This window comes from Dendrobates tinctorius, unplaced genomic scaffold (genome assembly GCF_039654945.1).
Source record: "Dendrobates tinctorius isolate UK_male_01 unplaced genomic scaffold, ASM3965494v1 ptg000107l, whole genome shotgun sequence".
NCBI classification, from domain to species: Eukaryota; Metazoa; Chordata; class Amphibia; order Anura; family Dendrobatidae; genus Dendrobates; species Dendrobates tinctorius.
The window spans coordinates 8,409,660-8,423,558 of record NW_027361775.1 but is presented as its reverse complement, the minus strand read 5'-3'; the positions used below and the strand labels follow the sequence as shown (position 1 = coordinate 8,423,558).

Sequence of the window (13,899 nt, the reverse complement as noted above, 5' to 3'; positions counted from 1 at the left end):
ATCCAAGTCTGCCATAAAGAGAAAACATCATGAGAGCAACTAAAAAGATGTCTTCGTAAGGAGCAAACCATTAATCAGCCTTAAAAATAGAACGGCCAGATTAGAAATTGCCAAAAACATCTAAAGAAGTCAGCTCAGTTCTGGAAAAGCATTCTATGGACACATGAAACTAAGAGCAACCTGCATCAAAATGATCAGCAGAAGAAAGTATGGAGGCGGCTTGGTACAGCTCATGATCCAAAGCACACCACATCATCTGTAAAACATGGTGGAGGAAGTGTGAGGACGTGACCGAGTGCTATTGGAAGCCATGCATGCCCATTAGTGTATTGATGATGTGACAGCAGACAAAAGCAGCCAGATAAATTCTGAAGTGTAAAGGACTATACTTTCTGCTCAGATCAAATGACAGTGCTTCATAGCACAGATGGACAATGTCCCCAAACATACTGTGAAAGCAACCCAGGAGTTATGAAAGTACTGAGATCTTTCTAATGATCTGTTTAGGCCTGCAACAATGAGGAGAAGGCATCCTTTGTGTCTAGACTAGATGAAATACAGGCTCATTATACGAATCACAGGATGTGATTCTTTACTGTACAAGCAGTGGAGACTAGAGAACTATCTGATGCAACATGTTATGGTCGATAACTAGTATAAAGGAGAGTCTGGATGCCTCTCATGATAAATACTGCAGGTTATGGGTTGTAGACTCTGCAATGGGACATAAAACAGGGGAAATATAGACCACATATGAGGTTTCCTAACAATGGGAACTTAGCATCTGGCTCTTAGAATTTTTGCCTTTCTCTGGATCAACACATACGGAGTATAGGTTTGAGCTGGGTCTTTTTTGAAAAATAAAAGACATTGTCCACTACTTGGAGAATCTCTTCCTAACTGAACCAGGGCCCCAATGAAAAAATAAACAGCTTATACTCGCCTCCTACACCGCACTGTTCAAGTGATGTCTACACTGCATCTGCTGGAAGCATTATTATGTTAAGTGAGCGCTGCAGCCAATCATTGGCTGATGATGGCCTGCCTTGCTCACACTTCCATTGGACATCAGTTTTGTCTGAGAGAATTGTGAGTACTGCAGCCTATCAGCGACCGCTGATTGGCTGCAGTGCTCATGTGGCATAACAATGGTACACGAGTGCTGGCAGAAGTGACGCTGGCATAATTGGTACAGTAGGTCGCAGTAGGTGAATATAGGAGATTTTTGCTTTTAAAGGGACCCCGTTTCAATTAATAAGGAGGAGTTCACGATTTTCAAAAGGACGACTAATCATAACGGTAGGTCATGAATATAGAAACAGTGGGGGGGTCTGACTGCCAACAATCAGCTGTTATGAGCTTTGCACCCGTGTAATCAGAGTATGGAGCTGGAACAGCATGGATCTGTACAGTGTTTACAGGACGCATCAGGAAACTGAGACTCAGTCCCAATTGAAGTGAATAGGAGCCAAGCTCCAGTACCAGAGAGCTGCCACTAAATAGTGCAAGGAGCTGTGCTGTTCTCACTCTTTGCATCCGGCCCCTGCCAGAGCAAATGACCATTGATCAGTAGGAGACTTCTGTGGGACCTCATCCAATCTGATACTGATGACTCGCCCTAAAAATTGGTTATCAATATTAAAGTAGTGGACAACCACTTTAAATAACCATGAGAAAAACAATACAAAAGTAGCCTGAGGTCAATCCCAAAAAATCTCAAAGACATTGTGTTGCAATGAGGCACTAGATTTACTGTGCACAAAAGAAAGATTGTCAGAAAGTACATATCTGTATGGAAATAAATTCACATTTTCTTACAAAACTAAGCAACAGATTACATTAAAAGTAGTAAATAAGTCAACACTAAACATACATAAACCATGTGTGTGTATATTTATGTATTATGGCTTATATGCTTACTTTTTAATGGCAACCAGCTCTCCCGACTCTGTGGTTCTTGCGAGAAGGACAGAGCCATAAGTGCCATCTCCGAGCTGTTTTATTGTCGTATAACGGTTCATGATGACAACTCAAAGGTGGAAGGGACATTTCACTAGAAACAGGGATTCCACTTGTAAGACACTGAGGACAATCACAGTGGAAGGAGTCAGGCAGATGAACCTTTGTCACAGATTAGAGCTACCTGTAAAAACAAAATGAGATCATCATTCTACTCACTGAGGACAATATATATATATATATATATATATATATATATATATATATATTCATGTGTGAGGGTCAATATGTGTCCCCCAGGATGCAGACAGAGTCCTATTAAACCCGCTGGAGTGCCTTGTGTTCACAGCAGGATGCCTGTAGGTCACAAGACAAAATAATAGAAAGAATTGATTGGGTCCAAATAGTGACTCAGTCACATTTTTAGGAAAACCCATTAAGGGCTTTTACTTTTAGTGGGATTTGCAGGTTTGGCGACTCAATCTTTCCATTCCGGGTATATATATTTATATTATAGTCTTTTGGGTGCCTCAGCTCTGGCAAAAATTAATAGACCACTGCACAGTTTTCTAAAAATCAGCTTCTCTACATGTTTGACAGCCATTCCATTCCAGTGTCAGTTGAATTCCAACCAGAGTGCACCCCATGCTACTTAATGTGCTTCTGATTAGGTGATCACCTGAACCAAATCTTATTTAACGAAGGAAAGTATAAAAAACCTTGCTATGGTGTTCACAATCCTCTTGCAATAGGACAAGCTGGATGGCAAAACAAATGCTAGTAATATCCCAAAAGTAGGATGAATGAAAAAATAGAATTAGACTTACCAGTAATTCGGTTTCTAATAACCTACCACGATAACACACAGGAGGACGTCCTCTCATCCCAATAGGGACAGGAAATACGAAAGGTCAAATAGTCCCTCCTACCTCCACTCTCCATTTTTATTACAAAGGACCACAAAGTATGAATGCTTAACTATTATTATCCGTTCAAAAATAATTAAGTAGAGTGTTGGGAATTACCCGTGCTGTCGTGGTAGGTTATTAGAAACCGAATTACCGGTAAGTCTAATTCTATTTTCTTTAATAACCCCCCACAAAAGCACACAGGAGGAATGCCAAAGACTAAAGAAATGCCAAAGACTAGGGAGGGACAACTGTCTGGAGAACTTTTCTCCCAAATGATAGATCTTTGACAGATGTTAAATCAAGTCTATAGTGTTTGATAAAGGTGTGGACAGACGACCAGGTACTGGCTCTGCAGATCAATTTGATGGAAGCGCTGGCTTTTTCCGCCCATGAAACTGCTACTGCTCTGGTGGAGTGAGCCGTGAACTTCTCTGGAGACCTTCTCTGGAGACGTGAGACACGGATTCTGAAAGGCTTCAACAATTGCCTTCTTGATCCAATTTGCCACTGTAGCCTTGGATACCTTTTTTCTCCTATTCTGGCCATAGAGTTGAGCAAATAGGCTTTTATCTTTCCTCCACTTTTTGGTTATGTGGAGATAATGCAAAACCACTATCCTTAAGCCCCCTTTACACACTGCGATATCGCTAGCAATATCGCTGTAAAGTCACCGATTTTGTGACGTTGCAGCGATATTGCTAGCGATATCGCTGCATGTGATACTTACCTCCGACCGGCTCCCCCGCTGGTTATCGCTGATCGCGCGAGAAGCTGCTGGACCATTCCTCGTCGGCCACTTCCTGCGGCGCTGACGAGCGACGCGTGGAGCCGGGCGGGAGGACGCAGGATCGCCTCGTCTGACAGGTAAGTAGCGATCCCCGTCCCCAGCGATGTCGCTGGTGAGATCTGCCTGAGTGGCAGCTCACTAGCGACCACCTAGCGATTCACCAGCGATCCTGACCGCGTCATATCGCTGGTCGGGATCGCTGGTGAGTCGCTAGATGTAACGGTACCCTTACATCAAAAGAGTGATATTTTGGATGACAATACACGGTTGGTACACTCACCTTTAAAGGTTGTGAGTAATCACAACCCCTTGCAGAATGTGAAAGGAACCATAGATGCCAATGTCACAGAGGAAGAAGAAAAAAAAAAAAAGCAGGGTTTTTTTTTAAAGGTATCCGCGCTGACCACACGAGGACAAATATTCTGGAAAGCTTTATTGTGCCGACGTGTTTCGTGGCCAATCTGTCACTTCCTGCCATTTATTTGTTTTTGGGCAAAATTAAGGTATTATTATGTCCTGATTCCTGTCGAAATCTGAAACCACCTCCGGCAGAGGGATCTAGACAGAACACCAGCCGGTCTTCTAATACCTTTGGGTAGGGTTCTTCAATCGAGAGAGCCTGTAACTCCCCCACACGTCTGGCCGTTGTGACTGCTACCAGGAACGCCGTTTTCCAGGATAGCTTATCCAATATTGTTGTTGACAGGGGCTCAAATGGTGGAAGGGTTAATCCTTTCAGCACGATATTGAGGTCCCAGGCGGGAACCAGACTGATTGTTTTAGGACGAAGTCGAGAAGCAGTTGTCATGAACCGCTTTATCCATCTGTGATCTGCCAGGGTTTGGTCAAAGTACGAGATCAATGCAGCCACTTGTACCTTAAGTGTGCTGGGTCTAAGTCCCTTCTCCAACCCATCTTGCAGAAAATCCAGGATCTGGGCGATATTGGCCTGTTGGGGATCCGGCCGTTCTGGTGCACACCATGAACTAAACTTTCTCCAGGTCTTCTGGTATATCTCGTTGGTTACTGGTTTCCTACTTTTCTGGAGTGTGTTGATGACTCTGTCAGAGAGACCTCTGACCTTAAGGATCGAGAACTCAGAAGCCAAGCTGCTACGTGCAATCTCTCTATGTCCGGGTGATAGACTGGTCCCTGGTGTAGGAGATCCCTGATTGGTGGGAGAATCAGAGGACCGTCTACACTTAGGCTGGATACGGTACCGTACGAGGTTCTTTTTGGCCAGAGGGGTGCCACCAGAATGAACCTGGTCTGTTCGTCCTTTATTTTCTGTAGGGTCTTTGGCAAGAGGGGGATCGGAGGGAAGGCGTTTAGTGAGAAATAGGAGGTCACTTTTGTATTCTGGTGATTTGCAAATAGATTGACTTTCAGGCATCCCCACCTCTCGGTCAGCATCTGGAATACCTCTGGGTCTAGACTCCATTCTCCCGGATGGATATCCCATCTGCTTAGGAAGTCGGCCTGCTTGTTTTCCGTTCCCTTTATGTGAAGGGCTGATATTGAAAGAAGGTGTCTCTCTGCCCAAGAGAATATTCTTGCCGAGATGGCCTTTAGTTCCTCGTGCCTCGAACTTCCCTGATGTCGGAGATGTGCAATCGTGGTAATACTGTCCGAGTAGACTCTTACATGGGTATCTCGGATAATTGAAACAGCCGCTTTGAGGGTCTCTTCCACTGGCTTCAAGTCCCTGAAGTTCGAATACTGACTGTTGACTCTGCTTGCCCAGAGACCTTGGAAGGATGTCTGGGAGACAATGGCCCCCCAACCTCTCTTGCTGGCATTCACCTCTATGGCGACTAGCGGGCTCTGGACCCAAGGCACTCCGTTGTTCAGTTTTCTTGGATTGACCCACCAGGAAAATGAGGCTCGTATCTGGGTTGGTATTGACATCTTCTTGTCCAGAGATCTGGGGGAACCGTCCCATTCTGCCAGTATATAAGTCTACAGGTCTGTGGTGTGTGCCTGCGCCCAGGCTACCGACTGGATACAAGATGTCATGGAGCCGAGGACTACCATAGCAAACCACATGGACACCACCCTTCTGTTTCGCAGGATGTTTATCCTTGCCTTCAGTTGGATCTGCTTCTCCGTGGCAAGAAGGACGTCTGTGCTCGTGAGTCCAGGAGGACTCCCAAGAAGGTCTTCCTTGTGAAGGGTACTAGAGCCCGATATTTGTCGATTAACCATCCTAGTGATGTTAGTATCTGAGAAGTTATCCGTATGTGTTCTTGTAACACTTGTACTGACGGTGCCACCAGCAGAAAGTCGTCGAGGTATGGGACTATAGAAATATGTTAGTTCCTGATATGGGCCATGGCTTCTGACATAATTTTTGTACAAATTCGGGGTACTGATGATAGACCAAATGGAAGACATTGAACTGGTAATGGACTACCTGTTCCCTCTGGACCACTGCAAATCTCAGGAACTTACAATGGTTCGGGTGAATTGGGACATGATAATAAGCGTCCTGAAGATCTATAGTCTCCATGGAGAATTCTTTCCCTATCAAGGGGACTGCCGACCTGACTGATTCCATCTGGAATCTTCTGTAACGGATAAATCGGTTTAGGGGCTTCAGGTTTATAATAACTCTGCGGGACCTGCTTGGTTTCTTTATTAAAAAGTACCTGGAGTAATGACCCCCTTTTTTCCTCTGTCTGGGACTAGAGAGATTGCCCCCCGATGCCAGTAGCTTCCCGAGGTCTGACTCCAGGGCGGACTGCAGTGACTGTGTAGAGAGATGTGTGACTCTTACTCTCCGTGGAGGGTAGGAGGTAAATTCTATTCTCACCCCTTCCTGGATGCACTTTAGGACCCATGGGCTGGTGGATATAGCCCGCCATTCTGGAAGGAAGTAAGACATACGCCCTCCTACTCTTCTGTGAGCCTCATAGTTTATTTTGATGTTGGTCACAGGAGAGAAAGATTTTTGCCCCGGCCTCCTTTAGGGTAAGCTCCACCTTCCTGTCCTCCCCTTGCCTCTGTATTGGGAAGGCTGTACCTGTGAGGGCCAAAAGGATCTCTTTTTGGGACTCCTTTTGGCATTTCTTGGTTCTGGTAGAGACTTTTTTTGTCTGATGCTTTTTTCCAACAGCTCATCTAATGCCGGCCCATACATATATTTTCCTTTAAAGGGGATGGTACATAGTTCATTTTTGGAGGCTACATCTCCGCTCCAAGATTTTAGCCACAGGGCTCATCTCACTGAGTTAGATAGGGCTGCCAATCTAGCTGCTACTCTGGAGGATTCTGCCGAAGCATCCGCTAGGAAGGCTGTAGCATTTTGGAGAAGGGGAAGCGAGGCAAGGATCTCCTCTCTGGGGGTCCCTGCTGCCAGGTGTTCTTCCAGTTGCCCGAGCCAGTGGGACATTGACCCAACAAGGCTGCCGAAGTCTCCCAGGTTTTCCTAAGAAGACCTTCCATTTTGCGCTCCAGGGGATCCTTCTAATGGCAAGGTTTTGGCTACTCAAGCAACCTGAGCGCCCACTCTGGGTACCTCTGACCAGCATTCTGCAGTTTCAACATCTACTGGAAATCTCTAAACTCTGAAGGAGTGCTTAGTCTCTTCTCCGGAGTTTCACATTCTTCCAGCACCAGCTCCCGGATATTTTTGTGTATCGGAAAGAGCAATCTCTTTTTGAAATCGGAGGCCCCCAAACATTTCTTCCTGCATGGTACGAGCTGGTCTCTCTTCCTCAATCTCTATGGTTCTTCTTACTGCTGTGATAAGCTCCTCAAAGTTCCTTGTAGAAAAGTAATATAATAATATCTCTTCCCCTCTGACTCTGGGTCAGAGCTAAGTTCCCCTTCTTCATAGCAATCTTCTGGCATAGACGTCTGGGAATCTGAGTCTCTCAAGGAGGGTTGTTCCTCCTTCAAAACCTTCTGAATGCACTCCTGACAAAGGTTTGCTATGTGAGGAGGAGAGTTTTTTGGCACATAACACACACTTGCGACTAGTGGCTTTGGATTTGCTCCTGGGTGCAGGATCCTTGTCCCCCTGAAAGAGAGGAGAAAGTAGACATGGTCTTAGTATCTTAGCACCTGCACCCTGGAGAATACCCAATGCCTGCATACTCACAGGGATCGGAATAGCTCTGGGCTCCACAGACGCAGAGCGGGAAGGATCAGACTCCATTCTACCACAGTTTGTCCTACCTTGCTTGACCTTCTGTCCAGAGCTCCTTAAATAGGGAGACCGAACCAGCGCCTCCCTCTAATCTGAGGGGCTCCTCCCCCGCTCTCCCTGCAAGGTGGAATCTTCCGTGGAGTCAGAATCAGCTTAGTTTTTCAAATTTCCCACTGCGTTCCACCGTGGAACACAAGGACCAGAAGTGACGATTTCCTTATGCCGGTCGGCGTCTGACGTCACTTCCAGCCGCCGGGACCGCACAGTCACAGCGAGGGAAGCCAGAAGAAAGCCCCCTCACATCGCCGTGGCCTACCAGCAGGAACAGGGGGAGGAAAGGGGCCAGAGAGCTGAAAGAGGCCTCCCGCCCGGAAACCCCCTGACCTTACCCGGAGGCGCGGACTGGGGGAAAAAAATGTCCCGAGGAGACAGGAGCAGCGTCCTGGAAAGGGAGGGGGGGACCCGACCGATCTTCTGCTGCCCGGCTTTAAAGTAAAATATCCCGTTTCTGCCGCTGGCACAGAGCACTAGGAATGACCTCTTCATCCCTATAGGGACAGGAAAAACACTGGAGAGTGGAGGTAGGAGGGGCTATTTGACCTCTTTGGTATTTCCTGTCCCTATAAGGATGAGAGGACATCCTCCTGTGTGCTGTCGTGGGGGTTATTAGAGAAAATAACTTTTAACCATGCCAAAGGAGTTGAAAAGAGAAGTCTTGAGTGAGGAAAAGTGCTCAATTATGGCTTTACTAGCAGAGGGATACAGTGAACATCATGTTGCCTCCATCCTTAAAATTTCTAAGACGGCAGTCCATTACAACAAGGTCAAGCAGCAGACATTGGGGACAACAAAGCTACAGGCCGGCAGAGGGTAAAAACGACTCTCCACTGACCGGGATGATCGTCATCTTATTCGAATGTCACTCAGCAACTGCAGGATGACATCAAGTGACCTACAAAAGGAATGGCAACGGGGGTGAAGTGCATGGCAAGAACAGTTCATAACAGGCTCCTAGAGGCAGGGCTCAAAAAGCCTTTCATCAATGAGAAGCAAAGGAGAGCCAGGCTGAAGTTTGCCAAAGACGATAAGGATTGGACCATAGAGGACTGGAGTAAGGTCATCTTCTCTAATGGGCAAAGCTGAAAATTAGACTCAACACCTGGTCGTCTAATGGTTAGACGGAGACCTGGAGAGGCAAACAAGCCACAGTATCTTGCACCCACTGTGAAATTTGGTGGAGGATTGGTGAAGATCTAGGGATGCTTCAAGCAAGGCTGGAATTGGGCAGGTTAATCTTTGCGAAGGATGTATGAATCAAGCCGCATACAGGGTTATCCTTGAAAAACAGGTGATTCCTTCTGCTCAGGCAATGTTCCCCAACTCTGAGGACTGATTTTCCAGCAGGACAATGCACCATGCTACACAGCTAGGTCAATCAATGTGTGGATGAAGGAGCACCACATCAAATCCCTGTCATGGCCAGCCAAATCTCCAGACCTGAACCCCATTGAAAACCTCTGGAATGTAATCAAGAGGAAGATGGATAGTCACAAGCCATCAAACAAAATCTGCTTACATTTTTGTACCAGGAGTGGCATAAGGTTTCCCAAAAGCAGTGTGAAAGACTGGTGAAGAGCATGCCAAGACATATGAAAGCTGCGATTAAAAATCATGGCTAATCCACCAAATATTGATTTCTGAACTCTTCCTGAGTTAAAACATTAGTATTGTTGTTTCTAAATGATTATGAACTTGCTTTCTTAGCATTATTTGAGGTCTGCAAGCACTGCATTTTTTTATTATTACCATTTCTCATTTTCTAAAAATAAATACAAAATTTAGTGCTTGGAAATTCCAAGACATGTTGTCAGTACTTTATAGAATAAAAGAGCAATTTACATTTTACTCAAAAATATACCTATAAAGAGAAAAATCAAACTGAAAATTTTGCAGTGGTCTCTTATTTTTTTGCGAGAGGTAGGTGTGTGTGTGTGTGTGTACACACACACACACACACACACACATATACATACAACACACACACACTACTAATTATTGCCTATACTTGCTACCTACCAATGAAAAATACAGAAAAAGTAAAATAAGTACATTTGATGTACAGATTTACTATGTGACTATTATGAACTGAAAAGAGTGAAGCATTACCTTGTGTGCAGAAAATATCAGTGATATGAAGAAAGTACTGTGATTTCCTGTACAAGAAATCTCCTTGGAAAACATTGCCCATTATGTCCTGCATCACTTAGCAACCCATATGTACAGCTCAATAGAAAGCTCTTGGGGGTGAAAGCCAAAGTCAACAAGACATTACTGCAAATGTGAAGAGGGAGCACGAAAAGCTCCACAAGTATGGTCACACTACTAACCAGCACCCAATCCAAACCAACAATGGCTACGACAGAGAAAAGGTGCGATCACTACACACAATCCTGGACTTTCTGCTGCATCACACAGGCACTTCCGTGCTGCCACAACCCCCTGCATTATCAGGTCCTCACTGGTGACATCCCATGACAGCAGAAGTACCAGTACACCTAGATATTATTATTTATTTACATAGCGCCATTGATGCCATGGTGCTGTACATGAGAAGGGGTTACATACAAATTACAGATATCACTTACAGTAAACAAACTAACAATCACAGACTTATATAGAGGGGAGAGAGGACCCTGCCCTTTCGGGCTTACATTCTACAGGATGGGGAAGGAGACAGTAGGTTGGGGGGTTGCAGCAGCTCCAGTAGTGGTGAGGGGGCAGCGGGGATCATTGCAGGCTGTAGGCTTTCCTGAAGAGAGGTGTTTTCAGGTTCCCTCTGAAGGATCCGAGTGTGGTTGATAGCCGGACGTGTGGGGGGCAAAGAATTCCAGAGGATGGGGGCTACTCGGGAGAAGTCTTGGAGGCGGTTGGGTGAGGAGCGAATAAGTGTGGAGGAGAGAAGGAGGTCTTGGGAGGATCGGAGATTACGCGAGGGAAGATATCGGGAGATTAATTCAGAGATATATGGAGGAGACAGGATATAGATGGCCTTGTAGGTCAGTATTAGTAATTTGAACTGGATACGCTGAGGGAGTGGGAGCCAGTAAAGAGATTTGCAGAGGGGAGAAGCGGAGGAGTAGCGAGGAGAGAGATGAATTAGTCGGGCAGCAGAGTTAAGGACTGGGGAGGTGCGAGGGTATTAGCAGGGAGGCCACAGAAAAGGATGTTGCAATAGTCGAGACGGGAGATGATGAGGGCATGCACAAGCATTTTAGTAGAGTGAGGGTTGAAGAAGGGACGGATTATGGAAATATTTTTGAGATGGAGGCGGCAGGAGGTAGAGAGAGAGCTTGGATGTGCGGTTTGAAGGACAGGGCAGAGTCAAGGGTTACTCCGAGGCAGCATTTCTCCAGTACGGGGGAAAGCCTGATGTCGTCAATTGTTATAGATAGGTAAGGAGGATCTGTGAGACGGGGGAAAGATGATCAGATTTGTCCACATTCAGTTTGTGGAAGCGGGAGGAGAAGGAGGATATGGCTGATAGACACTCCGGGATTTTGGAGAGCAGAGGTGATGTCTGGGCCAGAGAGGTAGATCTGAGTATCATCAGTATAAAGGTGGTACTGGAATGCATGGGACTTTATGAGTTGCCCCAGGCCTTGGGAGACTCCAACAGAGAGAGGGTGGGATGAGGAGGTAGTATGGGAGTGGGAGACGCTGAATGTGCGGTTGGAGAGGTATGAGGAGATCCAGGATAGGGCTAGGTCTTTGATTCCAGAGGAAGAGAGGATCTGTAGTAGGAGGCAGTGGTAAACTGTCGAAGGCAGAGAACAGGTCTAGGAGGAGTATAGAGTATTGTCCGTTCGCTTTGGCTGTAAGTAGGTCGTTAGTAATTTTGGTCAATGCTGTCTCAGTGGAGTAATGGGGCAGAAACCAGATTGTAGATTGTCAAAGAGCAGGTTAGATGAGAGATTGGAGGAAAGTTCTGCGTGGACGAGCTGCTCCAGGAGTTTGGAAGCAAATGGGAGCAGCGATATTGGGTGATAGCTGGCCATAGCGGTTGGCTTTTTGAGGATAGGCGTGATTGTAGCATGTTTGAAAGCAGAAGGGAAGGTACCGGAGGTTAGTGATAGGTTGAAGAGGGGTTTGATTTGGAGAGAAGATGAGCAAGCTCCCCTTCAGTGATGTTGGATAAGGAGGTTATGCGGTTTGGGCATTGGTCTGGTATACAAAGGGGTTGTGGTGGCTGAGCAATAAAGACTTGCCATGTTTGGTCAACATGGAGGCCAATACTTAGGAGTAGTTAATAGCAACCATAGAAGGCAAGGATGATCCAATATAATGGTGAGAAGTATTTTACTAAATGTATCATGAAATAGCATTGCTGGAGCACCTTCTCTTAAGGGCCTGTCACACGAAGCGATATCGCTATGTCTGATACTTACCTCCGACCGCTCCCCCGCTGGTTATTGCTGATCGCGCGAGAACGTCCTGGACTGTTTCTCGTCGTCGGCTTCCTGCTGTGACGATGAGCGACTGTGTGGCAGCTCACTAGCGAGCACTTAGCGATGTACCAGTGATCCTGACCGCGTCATATCGCTGGTCGGGATCGCTGGTACATCGCTAAGTGTGACAGTACCTTAAGCAGTCTGCATCTATACAATCACATTTCCATCCTATGGGCAGAAATTAATGTATATTTCTACATTAGGTAGTTAAACAATTATTATTTGGCCAGGAGAGATCCTGATATTGACAATCACCAGCATGTAATGGCTCGCTTATCTATTACCTCTTCCAACATACAGTGCCGGCAAAAAAAATCTTTACACTTGCGCAGCAAAAAAAACTTTACATATAAAATCCACATCATAATTTCACTTTTTAAAAGTGTACACAATGGGGGAGATAATAAAAAACTGTCTAATATTAAAGCCTGCTTTGTTGCAAATATCAACCAATCAACGCTCAGTTTTCACTTCTCTGGTAAAGCGAAAGCTGTACTCTGATTGGTTGTTATGTGCAGCTCAGCCAGTTTTGCTATTAGGCAGTCTTTTATCTCCCTCAGTTTTTTATTATCTCCCACAATGGGTCAAAAGAAGCTTAAAATGGAAGAGAAATCCCGTGCCTTGGCTCTGCTCGAGAAGGGGGATTCGGTGATTGCTGTAGCTAGAGATCTGGGAGTGTCAAGAGAAGCAATTTATCAACTGAAGCGGTCGGCGGCATCATTGCCTCCTGGGATGGTACCGCAGAGGAAGTCAGGCTCTGGTGCACCTAAGAAGACTTCACCAAGGACTGATAAGCTTCTGAAGCGTGAAGTGATGTCACATCCTTCTATAACTGCTGTTGAACTAAAAAACAAGTACCCTATGCTCCTCCAGAACATCGCAACAAGGACAATCCGTCAACGCCTGCAGAAGGACCTGGTTCTACCAAGTTGCCGTGCCGCAAAGAAGCCCCTGCTCACAGCTGCAATGAAGAAGAAAAGGCTGGCCTTGTGTAAGAAATATCAAGATTGCACATCTGAAGAGTGGAAGAAAGTGATGTTTAGTGATGAGAGCACTTTCAGGCTGGTCAGGGGAGGCTCAAAGGTTGTGCGTCGTCCGAGTACCGTGTCTCGGTATGACCCAAAATATACAGTTAAGGCTAGTTTCACTCTAGCGTTTTTGAGCGCAGCGACGGCCTGCGCACGGCCGCCGCTAAGCCCCGCCCCTGCCACGCCTCCGCCGGTAGCTCCGCCTACCGGCGCATGACGCTGCATGCGCCCTGCGTCCCCTATCTTTATCACTGGGGGCGCAGGCCGTGCGCAGTATGCGTTTGGCGGCGCATGCGCCTTTTTGACGGTGCGCCGGCGCAACCAAACTGCAGCAGGTTGCGTTTGGCGCAGGTCGGCGCACCGTCAAAAGGACGCATGCGCCGCCAAACACATACTGCGCACGGCCTGCGCCCCCAGTGATAAAAATAGGGGACGCAGGGTGCATGCAGCGTCATGCGCCGGTAGGCGGAGCTACCGGCGGAGGCGCGGCAGGGGGCGGGGCTTAGCGGCGGCCGTGCGCAGGCCGTCGCTGCGCTCAAAAACGCTAGTGTGAAAC

General features: G+C 46.6%; 1 protein-coding gene across 7 annotated transcripts in view; it reads right to left on the bottom strand.

Moving 5' to 3' along the window:
* Positions 1 to 13,899, bottom strand: part of CILK1 (ciliogenesis associated kinase 1) — a 75,159-nt gene that overhangs the window by 54,021 nt on the left and 7,239 nt on the right. For all 7 annotated transcript variants that reach the window (XR_012234722.1, XM_073589157.1, XM_073589156.1 and 4 more), the window contains exon 2: positions 1,921 to 2,143. Coding sequence is in view for 6 of the 7 variants with exons in the window: in XM_073589157.1 (XP_073445258.1) it covers positions 1,921 to 2,021 (101 nt within the window). In the remaining variant the exon portion in view is untranslated. The remainder of the gene's footprint in view (positions 1 to 1,920; positions 2,144 to 13,899) is intronic.